The sequence below is a fragment of the Chionomys nivalis genome, chromosome 2, assembly GCF_950005125.1.
Source record: "Chionomys nivalis chromosome 2, mChiNiv1.1, whole genome shotgun sequence".
Taxonomy (NCBI): Eukaryota; Metazoa; Chordata; class Mammalia; order Rodentia; family Cricetidae; genus Chionomys; species Chionomys nivalis.
In genome coordinates, this window is record NC_080087.1 from 17704424 (window position 1) to 17723086 (window position 18663).

An 18663-nucleotide genomic window follows, 5' to 3' on the forward strand; every position below is an offset into this window, starting at 1 on the left:
GGTAAAGAAAATTCCCCTCTTCCTTCTTTTTCCAGTGAAACTGGCTATTTGGGAAGCAACACTGGACAAATTTATTGAGTCTATTCAGTCAATTCCAGAGGTAATTATATCAGCTCTCTGCCTTTTTTTTTAAATCAAAAATTGGCTTCTTGGGGGAAAATACTAATTGCTCAATAATATGCCCATTTGAGCATAGAGTGATGATAACTAGAAAAGCTGCAGAAACTATAGTAAAGTGATGAAGTCAGGATAAGGGAGTCCACGTTGGTGTTTTACTGGAGACTTCAGATGACTTGGCTGTGACTGCACAGTATTTCCAGTGTGACCCAGTGACACAGAAACAGGGCCAGCTGTAGCCCCGTGGTGATACCATGGCCCAGCATGTCTACCGCATCAGAATAACAGGACTAAGATTGGGAAAGAGGCCCTACTTTTTCAATAAAGAGATAAGGAATGAATCGGGGCTGCAGAGATGGATATGTGATTAAGAGCACTGGCTGCTCTTGCAGATGACCTGTGTTTGGGTCCCAGCACCCACATGGCGGCTCAGAACTGCTTTTAACTCCAGTTCCAGGGGATCCAATACCCAGTTCTTGTGTTCACTGGTATTAGGCATTTGTGATGCACAAACATGCGTGTAGGCAAATACTCAATACACATAGAATAAAAGCAGATTTCTTTGAAGTGAGAGACAAGGAATGTTATCATGGAACATGATACTAAAGAGGATGCATTAGCTTTCTCTCACTGCAAACACAAGCCTGGGAAAACCAGTGTTTCATTAGGAAAGGGTTATTTTGGATCAGTTTGTAGCTGGGCAGGTGCATTGTTTAGGCCTTGGTGAGGCAGCAGCTCATGACAAGAAGCACCTGGTGGGAAAGCTGCTTACCTCACAGCAGCCAGAAGTGGTGAGAGAGGAGGACTAAGATCCCAGCAGCCCCTTCAAGGCCATGCAATCAATGGCCTAACTTCTTCCCAGTCAACTTCACCTCAAAAGGTGTTAACTACTTTCCAGTAACACAAGCCAAGATGAAGCCTTGATGAACAGCCTCCAGGGGCCATTCAGGATCCAGACTCTGTAGCAGATAGAATGAACAGCCTGGGTATAAAATTCTGGAATCTTGATATGAGTTAGGACATTTCATCTGGATAACAGCTATCTAGATTATTCGTCTAAGACGAAGTGTCCCTTGAGAACATGCAATGCTCCCTCCCCCAGCATCTGGAGGATTGCCTGTTCCAGGAGTACTCCCCACCCAAGGTACCAAAATCTGTGCCTAAGACGTCAGTGTTTGCTGTGGCATGCGTAGAATAACAAAGAAAAGGAGTGTGCCTGCTAGACAGGAGCCACAGATGCAGGCCCGTTGTGGATGTTTGTTTGTTTTTGTTTTCCTTCCAAATAGGCATTAAAGGCTGGGAAGAAAGTCAAGCTGTCTCATAAAGAAGTTATGCAGAAAATGGGTGAGCTCTTTGCCCTCAGGTACAATGTCCTCTTGTAAACGAAGGATTTCCTTTAAGAGAAAACATTTAACTATAAGCAGGAAAAACTCTCCCCCATGAGAAGCTGGGAGGCTCCATTAGGACTGTCGGGAAAGCTGATGAATACAGAAGGGCGAAACTGATCTCCATTAAACATGCCACACGTCCCAAGACCCCCAGGAAAACAGGGCAGTGCACATCATACTGAGTGTGACATTTTACACCTGCTCCCTGAGCATCACTGTTCTGGGAGGTTTCCCTAGTTTACTGAGTTTAGCACTGTGCAGTGGTACAGATGAGGAAGACCTGTCTCCTAACTGGTGATTTCCTGTCTTTGCGGAGTGATGTGTCCTGGTTGCTGTTGTCCGCTGGACATGTCATCTAGCTCCCTCCTTTGCACGTGGGATGAGTGTTCAAGGCTCCTTGTGATGTCTTCCACAGAACTGTCTTCCCACCCCCTTAGATCAGCCTGCAGAGGAGTGGTTCAGGATTCCAGTGTCTGTGTTCCTCAGACTCGGGGATGCTCATTCATGGTCATTCATTACGAGCATCCAGCAATAGAGCCGCACAGACTTGTGTTCTCTGAGAAGTAGGGGAGATTGTTTCCCCCTCTTCTCTAGCCAATACAAGCAGAATCTGATAAACAAATTGTAATGCCCAAACTCAAAAGTTAGGACTAAATAAATCTAATTTGAGACTAGTTTCTACTAAGTCTGACTTTCCGTACCCTGTTTTACCCTTTACAATAAGTGTTTCTGTTACTGCAAAGAAAGTCTGAGCAAACAGGTGGCTCATTGGTGAGGTGCTGGTCGCAAGCCTGGAAACCCGAGTTTGATCCTAGGCACCCAAGTAAAGGTCGGGAAAGACAGACAACTCACAAAGCTCTCCTCTGACCTCTAATGCTTCCCATCACACACACATGCACACGCACACCTCATAAACAAACACAATCATTCTTTTAAAAAAAATAGGACTAGAAAGCAATTGAGAATCTTGCTGCTCTCCCAGAGGATCTGAGTTTGGTTCCCAGCACCCACATCACACAGTGCACAACTGCTGTACCTCTCGCTCTAGGAGGTCTAACACCCTCTTCTGGCCTCCAAGGACATATGCACATAAATAACAGTAAATCACAAATCTTTGTGACCTGTGAAAAGAGTCATAGCTAAGCATGTCAGGTAAAGAGCTGAGTCTTGGGGCTGCAGCTGTCACTCAGCTGGTAGCAGTCTGCCTGGCACGCACAAGGGCCTGACTTTGATTCCCAACACTGCAGGGAACCATGAAAGCAAAAGGACCAGAAGTTCATGATTCTCGGCTGGGCAGTGGTGGCGCACGCCTTTAATCCCAGCACTCGGGAGGCAGAGGCAGGCGGATCTCTGTGAGTTCGATGCTGGCCTGGTCTACAAGAGCTAGTTCCAGGACAGGCTCCAAAACCACAGAGAAACCCTGTCTCGGAAAACAAAACAACAACAACAAAACAAAAACAACAACAACAAAAATAGCCAGGGTAGACTACTTGAGACCTTGTCTTTTTTTTTTATTTTTATTTTTTCCAAGACAAAGTTTCTCTGTGTAGCCTTGGCTGTCCTGAAACTTGCCCTATAGAACTGGTCTTGACCCCGGATCTGCCAGCCTCTGCCTCCCAAGTGCTGGGATTAAAAGTGTGCATCATCATACTTGACTGAGACCTTGTCCTTAAAAAAAAAAAGAAAATTTGTGCATGTGGTGCTGTGTGCCTTAAATCCCATTGCTGTGGAGGTAGAAGGAACCAAATCTCTGATAGTACAAGACCAGGCTGGTATATGCATTGAGGTCCAGGTTAGCCAAGGTAACAGCGAGAGCCTGTCTCAAAATACAAAACAAAAGTTGCAAATTATATATGTAGTATTATTCTATTTGTATAGCAAAAATGTTTATTTCTCTTGATATATGCACACACATATCTGTTCATGGAGAAATGTACAGGTAGCCCTATCAAAGGGTTTTGCGTTGTTTGGTAGTCTTAACATGCTGTCCGCTGTGTTTCTGCTTTCTTCTCCAACATATATCTTAAAGAGTGAATGGCTATTTGCATTTTACTATGCAACATGAATTTACATTTTTGTTTGTTAGATCCACCTGCCTCTGCCTCCCTGGGTGCTAAGATTGAAGGTGTGCACCACCATCACCACATTAAATACTTGTGATACCACAGTATACGTGAAACTGAAAGAGAGCACCAGTGTGGCAGCACACCCCTTAGTATTCCTAGGACACTAGAGACTAAGGCTTACCAAAGCCAAGCTAGCCTGAGCTACATGGTCAGTCCCTAGCCAAGCTAGCCTACATGTACTGCCACCTGTCTTGTGTTTATACAGTGACTGAAAGGATAGAGGTGGCCAATGAACCCAGAGGGTGAGAGGAAGGGAAAGCTGCAGGTAAAAAGAAAAGTGAGGTTTGCCCATCTTTGCCTTTTTATTTCTTCCTGGTTTTCCTTTAGAGGATGCACAGGTGTGTGTGTGTGTGTGTGTGTGTGTGTGTGTGTGTGTACACTTCTCAAATATTTTTCGAAGAACAGAACTTAAAACTGTTCTCTTATTGCAGCATGAATATATGGAATTTAATAGGAACTGATTTTTAATTCACCATAAATGAAAGACTAAACTATACTTTTTATTTAAGGCACCGTATAAACCTGAGTTCAGATTTCTTGATGACTCCTGACTTCTACTGGGACAGAGCTAACCTGGAGGAGCTTTATGATAAGACTTGCCAATTTCTCAGCATTACTCGAAGAGTTAAGGTATGTATATTTTAGGGAAAAAGACATACAGGGTGGTGGTGGTGGCACATACCTTTAATCTGAGATCTTGAGAGACAGAGTCAGGTAGATCTCTGAGTTCATGGTCAGCCTGGTCTACAGAAGAGTTCCGGGACAGCCCAGACTACAAAAAGAAACCCTGTCTGGAAAAAACAGAAAGAGAGAAAAGGAGAGAGTTGGGATTCTCTGCTACAATTTTATTACTGAAATTTCCAGCTAAGTATATTTAATTACATTTGGAGAAATACTATTTGACTTCTGGTCATGTCTCCTTAGATTCCCACTTCCCTCATCTTTCCTCTTTGCAGCCAGTTTAGAGTCTTTTTCTCAGGAGACTGAGGCAGGATAGCTTTTGAGTTCAAGACTAGTGTATGCTACACAGAGTTTCAGCCCCGACCACCTAAAGGACTATAAAATATAAGGAATTGTTACAAGAGGGGTTTTTAGATACAAATTATTGCAGTAGCCCAGACTGGCCTCAATTTGTTACAAGAGGGGTTTTAGATACAAAGTGTCATACTGTAGCTCTGGCTGGCCTCAAACTCACAGCAATCTTTGCCTTAGGCCTAGTCCTGGGATTACAAACACCTGGCTCCACCTCTCAGTTTTCTGTGTCAAAGGCTCAATTCTGATTTCCGTGTTCTTTGTTTTGTCTTAATGCTTCCTTGTTTTTGAGGTGGAAGTCTCACTACATTACCCAGGCTGGTCTTGAATTTGGGAATCCTCCTGCCTCAGCCTTCCACATAGCTAAACGTTTCATCTTTGTATGATGTATATGGTGTATGCATGTGTTCATGTATATGCCCATGTAGATTTTGGTTTTTCAAGACAGAGCTTCTTAGTGTAGCTCTGGCTGTCCTGGAACTCTCTCTGTGGACCAGGAGGGCCTCAACCTCACAGATTCACCTGCCTCTGCCTCCCGAATGCTGGGATTAAACGTGTGCTACCATCACCCGGCTTAAATTAAACATTTTAAAAGTAAACTCAGACTTCTGATAGCAGAGTATGGATGAAACTAAAATAAATCCTGTAGGCCCTCTGTTTATGTGGATGCTAGTGATCTGAAATCAGGTCCTCATGCTTGCATTACAAGTACCTTATCAGCTGAGCCATCTCCCCAGCCACCACCTGCTTTCTGCTGAGGGTTATCAATGTCCAGGAACAATGCTGATGCTACATGTGCTCTGTGTGGGGGCAGCTAGGTGAGGGCATGGGTGCTATGGTATGTGTGCAGAAGTCAGGGCAACTCTCAGGACTCGGTTCTTTCCTTTCACCATGTAAGGTCTAGGGATTGAACTAGGTCGTCAGGCTTAGCAGCAAGCACCTCTATCCACTGAGCCATCTTACTGGCCTCAAAGTTACTTTTTTTTTTTTTTTAACTTCCATTCTTTCTTTCAAACAGCTTCTAAAGTCTCCATTTCTTTTGTTTCCTGGTCTACATTCTTTTCAATACTACTTCAGTCACGTCTCAGACACCATATCAAGTAAATGACATAATTTCAAAAAATCCTCTACAAGTCATTGAATGCTATGTAGTTCTAGAATATATCTTTTTCTCCAACCCAGACACTTGTTCTTTGCATAAAAATCCCATCAAAGGTGTCCACAATCTGTCACTCATGTCGTTCTTCTAATGCAGAAAAGTAGATGCCTTAGCCGGCTTGGTGCTGAAGGAGTTGTTGTAGTAGAACTCAATGTAGTGTGAGAACCAGATGTCTGAGACATCTGATAGCCTGGGCTGTCTGGGCAGATGAAGAAGTCCGGCTTTCCTGATGGGTAGTAGTGCCCAAGCTGAAGATGAGGATGTGAGGGGTGCCAAAGCTCTACACAAACGAGGCCTCTCCAGCACTGGCTAACTGCTGCTATGCACTAAGTTTCCCCAAAACTAGCAGCTAAAAGCAGCTCTTTCTCCGAGTTTTATGGGTGGGGCCTCTCTCCAGGCTACAGGCATCTCTGAGGACTGCTGGGAGGATTCATGTCCTGTCTATTTGTGTGGTGGTTGCTAGGCTCAGTCCCTCAAGGCTGTTGGACTAAGGTCTCAGATTCTTTCCACAGGAGCTTCTGTACAGAGCATCTACTGACTTAACACACGCATGCTTAGAGACCTAGAGCGAACAAGACAGGAGGCCGTATCTTACAGCCTACGACCTGGACAGCTGGTCATTTGTGCAGTGTTCTGTTGAAAATAAATCAGAGGCCCACCCATACTCCAAGAGCACCAGGTCAGGAACATCTAGATGGTAGCTTAGAAGTCACCTGTCAGGATGGTTTTGAGAGTTTTAGAAGCCTGGTTTGTACAGCGGCCTACATCATCCACACCCCACCCGCATGGTGCCACGTGACCATCAGTAACTCCCAGGCACTCGGGAGGTACACATTCATATGCATAAAATAAATGAATCTAAAAAAATGAAACTCTAGGAATTTCTAGGAAAACAAATGCCCTATAGGGTGAAGAGGACAAACTACTTCCGCTGCTGGAGATGTAGCTCAGTTGGTGAGAGGAGCTCTGTTCCAGCTCCAGCACTGATTATACAGCAGGAACCGCGGAGCACACCTGTAATCTCAGCACTTATGGCGACAGCTGGTCAAGAGTTCTAGGTCATCATAGTGAATTGGAAGCCAGCCTGGGTTACATGACCCTGTCTCAAAAGGAAGAATACGACACTGAGTCCCTAAGCCCAGGCAGGTGGGGGTAACACACTGCAAAGGAATGGTAGTGAGCTGTGGCCATGGAAATGTAGTTCTGTGGATAGTGTCGTTAGAATCTGATACTTAGAATGGAGGTGTAATGTAAATTGTCTCCATTAATTTGGAAATAAATCTCCCATGGTTTTTAGGTGCAGCTGTAATTGTAAAATTTAAAATACTCCAATTTACCTCTCTTGATGTCTCTCTCCGTGTGGTAACTTTGAGTAATATAACTGCCGCCAAGACATAGGTGTCTCTTCCTCTTAGAATCAGCGTGTCCTCACTCAAGCTTGATGAAATTGATCAGGAAAGAGCCATGAGCTCAGGGCACTGCCTGCACCACACCACCGTGTTTTCCTGACCTCCACTCTGGTGGTCATTTTCACCATACTCCTCTAGCCACATTTCCCTTCATGTGTCTCCCTCAGGCCCTCCACACTGACATGCTTAGGCATCCCCAAGCCAACTGTTACTCCCCACTAGTGTGTAGACTCCTTGGCATCTGCTACTGTGTTTGTAGAATAAACACAGGCATTTAAATTTCAAAAGGAAACAAATTATATTCTCCTGATTTTGAAACTGCTTTGGCCTGTACCAAATGCTTGGGTTAATCCAGATCTGAACTAAAAAAACGTTTTAGTCATCAGACTTTTTTAAAGACAAAATCTAAGTATCCTAGAACTTGGTATGTAGACCATGCTGGCCTAAACTCAGGCGCTTTTGCTCCAGAAACTAAGATTTAATGTTATTCACCACCAGGAAAGTTCCTTAAGATTTATTGAGTATGTCTTCATAAGCTTTTTGCAATACATGCATGCAGGTGCCCGGAGTCCAGAAGAGGGCATCAGACCCCTAGAACTGGACTTGTGAGCTAGTTGCCTGGCAGGAGTACTGGGGAACAGCCTCGGTTGTCCTTTGCAGGAGCTATCAACACTCGTTGCTGAGCCCAGGAGACTTGAACACTGCACAAATTGTTTTCGGGTTTTTTGTTTGTTTCTTTGTAAGCAATAGTTGGGAGGCAACATGTTTTCCGTTCTTTGGTCACAACTGAAATGGAGGTCTGTCAGCAGTTTGAAGAGAGAAATAAGCTTAAAGATGAACATATTAGAGGCCAAGACTAAGCAATCAGTAGACGGAAAGGACAAAAAAGGAACACAGTGCCTAGGTACTTACAGATTAGAAACTACAAGGTGGGCCTATCAGCCAGAAATTTGAGTTGTCCCTCACTAGTGAAGCATTGGAATGCCCTTGTAGAACCCTGAGTATGACGTTTCCACTCACACCTAGACAATACTGGCCAAACCTGCACCAGTATAATGTTCTGCAGTTTTACAGCTTTCCAAGAAATGTACAAGTACTAAATGGGTGTGTAACTGCTGGTACCGACATTCAGGACTGTGACACTCATCCACACCCACTCCAACCAGTCTGTCCAAGGTGTTAGAACCCAGACCCTTTGCCAGTTCAGCGAGTAGTGGTGCCTTCCAGTGGTGAGTTTCAGGTTATACATACCACATGTCTTCAGCAGAGAGGTCCCTTTGTGCTCGCTTACTTCCGTACACAACTAGAACTGTGTGAGCAGAGACTACACTTGCGCCAGAGTAGTCTCTGCACGCTTAACAAAGTTTCGAGTTTCCCTAACAAAATATTAGGAAACCCTATCTTTAAAACTTCCATCAGGAGCTGGGCAGTGGTGGCGCACTAATCCCAGCACTTGGGAGGCAGAGGCAGGTGGACCTCTGTTCAAGGCCAGCCTGGTCTACAGTCTACATAGGGAGTTTCAGGACAGCTGGGGCTGTTATACAGAGAAACTCTGTCTCAAAAAACAAACCAAAAAGACAAAACAAAACCTTCCATAAGGGGCTGGAGAGATGGCTCAGTGGTTAAGAGCACTCTCTGGCTGCTCTTCCAGAAGACCTGGGTTCAATTCCCAGCAGCCATCAAGGCAGCTTACAACTGTCTGTAACTCCAGTTCCAGGGATCCAACACCCTCACACAGACATACATGTAGGCAAAACAACAATGCACATAAAAGTTAAGCAAATCTTTTAAAAAAAAAAAAAAAGTTGGGGGCTGGAGAGATGGCTCAGAGGTTAAGAGCACTGGCTGCTCTTCCAGAGGTCCCGAGTTCAATTCCCAGCAACCACATGGTGGCTCACAACCATCTGTAATGAGACCTGGTGCCTTGCAGTACATTGTATGCTTAATAAATCTTTGCTGGGCGGTGGTGGCGCACGCCTTTAATCCCAGCACTTGGGAGGCAGAGGCAGGCGGATCTCTGTGAGTTCGAGACCAGCCTGGTCTACCAGAGCTAGTTCCAGGACAGGCTCCAAAACCACAGAGAAACCCTGTCTCGAAAAACCGAAAGAAAAAAAAAATCTTTAAGAAAGTTTAAAACCTCCATAGGCCTTAAAAGGATTAGTATGCCAATGTTTTTTTGTAGGGCCAACTTGTTCGTCCTGGCCACCTGACTAGCTTAGTTCCAAAATAACCACACAGAAACTATATTAATTAAATCACTGCTTGGCCCATTCGCTCTAGCTTCTCATTGGCTAGCTCTTACATCTTAATTTAACCCACTTCTATTAATCTGTGTATCATCACAAGGTTGTGGCCTACCAGCAAAGTTCCAATATGTCTAACCCTGGCTGTGGCTCCATAGTGTCTCCTGACTCCGCCCTTCTTTTTCCCAGAATTCCATTTAGGTTCCCTCCCACAGCTGTTCCCCTATAGCTCTGCTATAGGTCCAAAGGAGTTCCTTTATTAACCAATGGAAGCAACACATAGACAGAAGGACTTCCTACACATTTTGTTTCTTTGAAGCTACAATAGAAAGGGACCAGTGGATCTAACTACCCCAGAACTGCACTTACACAGACATGGCTCACGGAATAATGGGGCTCTGGAGGCGGAGCAGGACTGCAGGCCACCTAGGTTACAGAACCAGTAAGGCCTGGACATGGCTTGGTGGTTGACTGCTGAGTTACTGCCAGAGTTAAGAGCTCAGCACCCATGTAGGTCACAAATGCTTAATGCAAGCTCTGAGGGGTTCTTGGCCCTTCTGGCCCCTGCAGGAACCTGCACATGTATACATTCAGAAACATACACAGTAACAAAATTTCACTGCAAATGTTTCCAGATGGAGCCACTAAACACTGCTTGTCTTTGAGGACTAAGCAGCAAGAATTTAATAAACCATGTATATCTAACTCTGTTTTTAAATATAAAAGCATGACAGTAAGATTTTCTTGCAGGTCATGAATGAAAAGCTTCAGCACTGCATGGAGCTAACAGACCTAATGCGGAATCACCTGAACGAGAAGAGGGCACTCCGCCTGGAGTGGATGATCGTCATCCTCATCACCATCGAGGTCAGCAGCTGGCTTCTTTCAAATGCCAATTTGGCAAATGCTCTGATGTGCTCCCATATTTTACAGACAGCATTCGCTAGTTTTGGCTGTAAATTTATCATGTACAGCCTAATATCAGATCACCTGCCTTCCTCAGACCCGCAGCTTGCCATTTGACAAAGGAGTGCTTCCTCCAGGGACACTTCCCATCACAGCAGCCTTGGGAGGTCACCACAGCTGCAGCTGCTGTTTTTATTAATTCTGTCAGCTTGACACAGTGCACAACACCAGGGATTTGTAAGCCACGGGAAAAACCTTAGGATGAAATTTAGTTGTTTCACCATGGAATTAGTATAGTAACTCTTGCTTTCTGTTTCTCTAAGGTAATGTTTGAACTGGGAAGAGTGTTTTTCTGATCTTGTGACAATGAGAACATCACTGGAAGAGACAATTCAAATCCTACAAACAAAACAAACCAGCATTCACTATTGGGTGACTTATGTAACAGGTATTTAAACTTTAAATCAACTGTCAGTGGGCACAGGACACACCTGTAATTCCAGCACACTGAAAGCTGAAACAGGAAGATGAGTTCCCCAACAGACCTTGTGCTGCATAGGAACCCAGCTACGAGGGGAGCCGACTGGGGGACACCAATCTCTGCACTTGGAAAGCAGAGGCAGAGAACTGCCCAGAGCTTGAAGCCAGCGATAACATAGCAGGGCTGACTCAAGATAAAATAAACAAATGTCACAATGACCTTCTGCAGCTCTAAAATATATTGTTACCTGAATAAAAATGACAAATATGTTTGGGTCAACATACTGAAAGTTCATAAAGGAAATGTTCCAGCAGTTTTAGTGGCCTAATTTGAGTGTTCATAGGCACACTGCATTTCACTAGTCAACCCTTTGTAGTCTAACATCAGGTACGCCAATCTTCCTACGCACCTTATTATGTGTGTGACTCATGCACCACTCAACCACAAACATAAAACTCAAAACAATCAAGCCAGCACTCAGGAGGCAGGGGCAGGTAAATCTCTAAATTCAAGGCCAGCCTGGTCCACAGAGCAAGTTCCAGGACAGGCTCCAAAGCTACAGAGAAACCCTGTCTCACCCCACCCCCCAAAAAGAGATGCATTTCCAAAAACGGTAACATCAAATTCCAGTGGATAACAGGTGCATTACTGAAGCTAGTAAAACTATAGTGCCTGACAAAATTTAACGTATTTATAAATGTTGCGGAAAAAAAAAAAAACCAAACACAGATTTTCACAAACATTTATTAGGATAAAGGTTTATGGGGGACACGTAATACAAAAAGCAGTAGCCAAACAAATACAGATTTGAATAGTTTTCCTGTATTTCAGTGGATCATGATGGACACTTATTAAGTTATTACATCCCATTTTCATTCCCTGCCCCAGTATTGCACCCGGCAACCACACAGCACTGTCTCTACTGGTCACTCTTCATCCAATTCAGAACTACTACAAATTCTCTTATATGACTCTCAACTCCAAGATACCATGGAGCCCGAGAGACACCCCTCTCTGCAAAGCCTACCGGCAAGAAGGCTAGAGGAAACCACTTTGGGGACAGGAACTAAAAATTGACTGGACCGGCTTAGATGTCACCGTTTGAATTTTAAAACAACTTAAAACAGGAAAATTTAATAACTTTTAACTTTGCTTCCATACAAGAGACTTGGAATCTGTTTATACAGTAAAAAATTTTTAAAACATTGCTAATAAAGGGTAGAGAGAGGTCAGGCTGGGTGGCGTTTATCAGCTGAAGGCTTACAGAGGGCACAACCTAAGAAACACCAGCCAAGTGCTTCCATCCCCATTGCCACTCCTGCCTGCCCCAGGACTCATCTTGAACTAAAGCCATGTGCGCTGGGTTCTGGTCATCCAGGCACAAGAAAATTATGCATCTAATGTCTCCTGTTTAAGCCTATTAGGATCCTCTCTGCATAGCATGGCCCACCATCCTGGATTTTTCTAGGAGTGAAGGTTTCCCAGGAGCAGTCACTTTCTGACCGAGACTGTGCAAGTCAGGCAAGAACTGACCCCACCCCCACTTTCAGACCTCCCCTTTCCGCTGATGCTGGGTGGAAATTACCTTTCAGTTCAACTCTGGTACAATGCTACAGAGCCATGGCTATGCCACCTCTTCTACCATCAATGGCTGCTGTCACAAACCAACATTATCAGAGCAAGTAGAGATGCTTCTCAATTTACTAGTATTCTAACCCCCGCCCCCAAAAAAACCAACAGGTGGAAAATATAAGATGCACAGTTTCCCAACAGTGCAAGTTAACAGATGTGATCACCAACTGGGAGCTGCAGTTCACTCAGGAGAATCAGACTAGAGCTCACCCGCATCCTCAAGGAAATCTGAAAGTCAAAACCTGGATTGTCGGGCTGAGGATAAAGCAATGCAGAGTGCTTGCATAGCACATGCTACAGGAATGCATCAAACAGCCCTGTACTAATGCCTATAATCTCAGCACTTAGATAGAGGCAGAAGCTCAAATCATTCTGCCTACCTTCATGAGTTCAAGACCAGCCTGAGCTACAGGAAACTCTTAGAAAACAAGACAAATAACTAAGTTGAAAACGTTGATAATTTTCCTGTAAATTTCATCATTTAAAAACCTGAGTCATAGCCAGGCTTAGTGGCACACATATCCCTGTACTCTAAGAGGCAGAGACAGGTGGATCTTTGAGGCCAGCCTGGTCTACACAGCGAGGTCCAAGACAGCCAAAGCTACATAGTGAGACCCTGTCTTGAAAAAAATAAAATATTGAGTCAAGTGGGACTTGAGTAACTACAATAGTACTTTAGCAGGAAACAGTGGTCTATACCTGTAATCCCAGCACTTGGGAAGCAGAAGCAGAAGAGTTCAAGATTATCACCTGGGCTACCAGACCCTCTCTCAAATAGAAGGGACCACAGGGGCCTGAAGAGATGGCTCAGCAGTTAAGAGCTCTTGTTGCTCACCAAGGACCTCAGGTCAGCTCCCAGTACCTGCAAGTCAACCCAGAACCACCCATAATTCCAGTTCCAGAGCATCCCAAGACTGTTCTGGGGCACCAGGCACACATTTGGTACACATGCATGCAAAACCCTTATGTTATCATACACATCCAATTTAAATCTATATGGCTGGAAAAAAAAATGGCCAGCAGTTAAAAGCACTTGTTGCTCTTGCAGAGGACACAACTTCAGATCCAGCCAATACTCTTCTGACCATAAAGGGCACCATGCACACATGGTGCACATACATACACACAGGTAAAACATTCATTCACATAAGCCTGTTTGGTTGGAACCTCCAGCTCATTCCTACTTGATCCACAAAGCCCCATTCCTGTCTCTCTACAAACAGCACTCTCTCAGAGAATCTCTGAACAAAAGGAAGGCACCAAAAAACCCAGTTCATCATCTCCCGATGTTGCCTGCAGTCCAAGACCCCACTCAAGCATTCCAGCTTTTGCCCATACTTGGGCACAAACCCAGCTTGTGGCAGACATGTCACCACCCCTCACCTACAGGCTATATAAGCTCCCTGCTTTAGTTTGGGGCTGGAGAACTCACCCAGGAGTTGCTTAGCTCAAATAAACCTGTTCTTTACTTTTAAATTTGGCTTGCTCTGGCCGGGCGGTGGTGGCGCACGCCTTTAATCCCAGCACTTGGGAGGCAGGGGCAGGCGGATCTCTGGGAGTTCGAGGCCAGCCTGGTCTACAAGAGCTAGTTCCAGGACAGGCTCCAAAGCCACAGAGAAACCCTACCTCAAAAAACAGAAAAACAAAACAAAAATTGGCTTGCTCTGGCTTACTGTGTCAGTGGAGAAACCTATTATGGGATACAGAAAACCTATTATCTTGGTGGCAAAACCTGGGAGCTGAGGCTTCACACGGGGTGGACTTGGTTCTCTGGCCACAAGGTTGGCTATGCCTCTCCCTTTATCTTCCTCTCCACCCGGGGTGACTGGTGAAGTCACCCATTTCCCAACCACCGCCTACAGGGGTACTGGGTACCTCTCTCCAGGTTCAATCTCTAGGAAGAAATTAGAAAAATCAATTTCCAACTACTGAGTGTGTGCCAAAGTGGGTTTTTTTCCTCAGATTTAGTTATGCAGTATTCTGCCTGCATGTGTGTCTACACACCAGAAGAGAGCACCAGATCTCATTATAGACGGTTGAGGCATCATGTGGTTGTTGGAATTGAACTCATGACCTCTGAAGAGTAGCCAGCACTCTTAACCTCTAAGGCAGCTCTCCAGCCCCAGAAAAAAAGGTTTTACAAGCCTATAGTCCCAACACTTGGAAATGAAGAAAGACTAACAAAAGCTCAATGGGGCAAGAGATGGATCCAGGGGATATAGCACCCTCTCTGGCCTCTGAGCACCAAGTACACATTGGAGGTGTATGTATGTATGTATGTATGTATGTATGTATGAAAACATTCATACACACAATGAAAATAAATGTTTTAAAGTTAAAGACCTCATGGGGTATATAAGTCTGAGACTAGCCTAAGGTACATGAAACCACCCACCTCTTTTCCTCAAAATTTAGTTCTAACTTGAATGTGTTTTGATGTGGGAGTGATTTCTTTCTAATCTGTTGCTTTCATTGGTTAATTAATAAAGAAACTGCCTAGGCCCATTTGATAGGCCAACCCTTAGGTGGGTGGAGTAAACAGAACAGAATGCTGGGAGAAAAAAGCCAAGTCAGTCAGTCGCCATGATTCTCCCACTCCAGACAGATGCAGGTTAAGATCTTTCCTGGTAAGCCAGCTCATGGTGCTATACAGAATATTAGAAATGAGTTAGATCAATATGTAAGAGCTAGCCAATAAGAGGCTGGAACTAATGGGCCAGGCAGTGTTCAAAAGAATACAGTTTCCGTGTAATTATTCTGGGTAAAGCTAACCGGGTGGCAGGACGCAGCCCCTCAGCTCCACCAACAATGTTTCTCACTTTATTTAGCCAAATTAAAGCAGGCACTCTGAGATGGCTACAATTTTTTACAATTCTATTTACATAAAATGCAGGGAAATGCAAAACTACAGTACAGCCAACAGAGGAAACCAATGGAGACTTGATGTGAAAGACCTGTCCGGAATCTTAAGCAGTTATTATACATATATAGTGTCGAAATTAACAGGACTGCACACGGAAAGAAAAAGCAACTTTATTGTATGTATAATTTGGAGTTATTTACATAGAAGTTATCTATTTCATTGGTATATTAACAAACACCACCATTTACTGAGATACAATGCTACATAAGCACCCCTTACATTATACATTACACAAGCCTAATAAATTTATCCCTATTGGGAGTAAAAATGGAGGTTAAGGGATCAAACAATATGTTAGATGTAGCACAATTTCAGACCAGATCCAACTGCAAAGCCTTTCCTCCCTGTGCCCCTGTGCCCGAGTGTTTCTGTATACTTGAAGCCAGAGGTTAGGAGTCATCACCACCTTTCTATTGTGTGTGTGCACGTGCCTTGCAACAGCACACACATAGAGGAGATCAGAGACAACTCTGTGGGGCCAGTGATCTTCTTCCACTTTTACATGGGCTCCAGGAATTGAACTCAGCTCAGTAGGCTTGCTCAGCAAGCACCTTTACCTGTGGAGCCATCTGACCAACCCTCTGCCTTTTTCAGAGTGTTACTTTATTTAGGCTAGAGTGGCTGGCCGGCCAGTGATGCATCAGCAGTGCAGCTTACAACTTGTAGGTGGTGTTGGGGTTCCCCAAGCCCTCATGCTTGCACAGCACTTTACCCACTGAGTCATCCCCACAACCCCAAAGCCTAGCCCCTTAACCGCGATGTAAAATACTGGCTCCACTGTTCATGAACACCAACCACCACTCCTCCCACAACAGGTCCTTTGTTCTATTCCCAACGCAACACGTAACATGAAAACACAGGTAAGCCACACAACGACCTCACAGCAGCACCATCCAAAAGCGGAATTCTGCTGCGGTAGAAATGTTCTCTGGTGGGCGTGCTGCTGTCTCCTGTACCAGGTGTGACTTAGCTACTAGACTGTACCACACACATCTAAAGAAATAAACATTCTAGAAAAACAAGTAACTTATGGCAACGTATCACCAATAAAGGAAAACAATTCAAGGTAGGTATCATCCAACTAAAACTACTTTTTGTACACTTCTTCTCAAAACTCAAAAGTTAGTTTCCATACCAACTTCACCTAGTCTACCACAGCGCATGTGTAGAGTACATTCTCTCATTGTGTCCTCCCCACTGCACCTTTAGTACAGAGCTAACCGTTACACACACACACACCCATACCTAGACGTTTTCTACAACAATCACTTCTCTACTCAGTGCTAGTAAGAAAAATATTAGCCCCCCCCCCCCCAAGCTTTAATCCTTCAACTACAAAAGTAGATAAGCACCAGTTCAGAACTCACTCAAGCTTACAGTGAGGTAAAGGTTAAAAAATAAAAATACATGTAAAATAAACCAACATGTAGGAGTGGAGACTTCTCTCCACTGGTAAGTGGAGTGTTTGTCTAGCACAGAGGAAGGCCTGGGTTAGCTCTCCCGCACTCCATAAACTGGGAGTGGTGCTGGTGCACACCTGTAATTCAAGCACTTGGGTGGTGGAAGCAGGGGGATCAGTAGTCTCAAAGTTCAAGGTCACCTCTGGCAATCAATACCAGCTCAGACAACCTGAACCAGACCACAAACAAACTATTAAGTAGGAAAAGGAACCACAGAGGTTGCCAAGGTAAGGCAGTCCATAACAGTAATCCCAATACTCTAGAACAAGGATACGACCATACAGGAAGTCCCAGGCCAGAACAGGCTACCAAGTGAGACCATCTCATTATAATGGAGAAAAAAAGGTTAAGCAAATGTTTTTTTTTTTTTTTTTTTTTTGGTTTTTCGAGACAGGGTTTCTCTGTAGCTTTGGAGCCTGTCCTGGAACTCCCTTTGTAGACCAGGCTGGCCTCGAACTTACAGAGATCCGCCTGCCTCTGCCTCCCGAGTGCTGGGATTAAAGGCGTGCGCCACCACCGCCCGGCTTAAGCAAATGTTTTAAGAGAAAAGTGTGTCATCTTCCACCTGTAATAGTGCAAGTCTAAAATAATCTACAGTGTCCTATCTATTATTTAGAATAGTCTAAGAGTTCCCAATGGGCATGGTGGTCCACTCCTTTAATCACAGCACATGGGAAGCGGAGACAGCCAGGAGTTAAATGATGAGACATTGTCTCCCAAATAAATAAATGAATGAATGAATGAATAAATAAATAAATAAATAAAAGGGTTTCCATAAAAATTTCACAGCAAGCTGGGATGGTAACCTAAATCATGTGATGGAATCCCAACTACCTAAGACTGGAGTAGTGCCAAGCTGAAAGTCAACATGAGTAACTTACCAAGACCCCATCTCAAAATAAAAAGTAAAAGGGCTAGGGGCTTACTTCTTCAGTAGCAAACACTTGCCTAGCACACACAAAAAGGCACTAGATGCAATTCCCAGTCCCAATAAATAATTTCACAACACAAAATACTGTAGTTTTCTTCATACTTCATCCTCTTGTGGACTGAAGGCACCTGCACATGTGTACAGCCAAACACACATACTATGGTGGTGTTCCCCCATGATGCAATTCATCAGCTGAGCACACTGGTAGTGCTGTTTGGGAAAGTTTGGACTCCTTCAGGGTAGGAGTCTTGCTAGATGAAGCAGAAGCATGTGGCAGGTGCAGGTGTTGAGTGTGCAGCATCCCTCCCCTTCAGCTTGCTTTCTCTGCTTCAGTGTGTGGCTGAAATGCAACTTCTCAGCTTCCAGTTCTCCTCCTGCTGCCGCTAAGCCTCTCCTGTCATCATGGACTGACTCTACCCCTGAAGCCACACAACAAAATAAACTTCCTTTCTTAAGCTGGTTCTGGTCATAGTATTTATCACAGCCACAGGAAAGTAACTAAAACGTACACATATATACATAATTAAAAAGAAGGTCTTTAATATCTACAATGATGGGAGAGATGGCTCAGTGGTACAAGTTTCCAGCACCCAATCCAATGCCCTCTTTCTACAGAAGCACCAGACATCCATGTGGTACATATAAACTCATGCAAACACACACATACACGTAAATAACTATGTGTTATTTATGCAGAGGTTATATAAACACACAAAGCTAAACAACATTATCACAGGTCTGCAAATTGGGAGACTAGACAACATATCTACACTATAAATTCTTTAAGAAAGATTAAAGCCGGGCGGTGGTGGCGCACGCCTTTAATCCCAGCACTTGGGAGGCAGAGGCAGGCGGA

At 44.3% G+C, this 18663-nt stretch overlaps 1 protein-coding gene across 1 annotated transcript in view; it reads left to right on the plus strand.

Annotated features, from left to right (window-relative positions):
• Positions 1-11227, plus strand: part of Rmnd1 (required for meiotic nuclear division 1 homolog) — a 31731-nt gene extending 20504 nt beyond the window's left edge. Inside the window, exons 8-12 of the mRNA XM_057761537.1 lie at positions 36-100; positions 1404-1480; positions 4141-4261; positions 10225-10341; positions 10704-11227. Coding sequence (XP_057617520.1) covers positions 36-100; positions 1404-1480; positions 4141-4261; positions 10225-10341; positions 10704-10736 — 413 coding nt within the window. The 3' untranslated portion in view covers positions 10737-11227. The remainder of the gene's footprint in view (positions 1-35; positions 101-1403; positions 1481-4140; positions 4262-10224; positions 10342-10703) is intronic.
• Positions 11228-18663: the final 7436 nt, after the last annotated feature.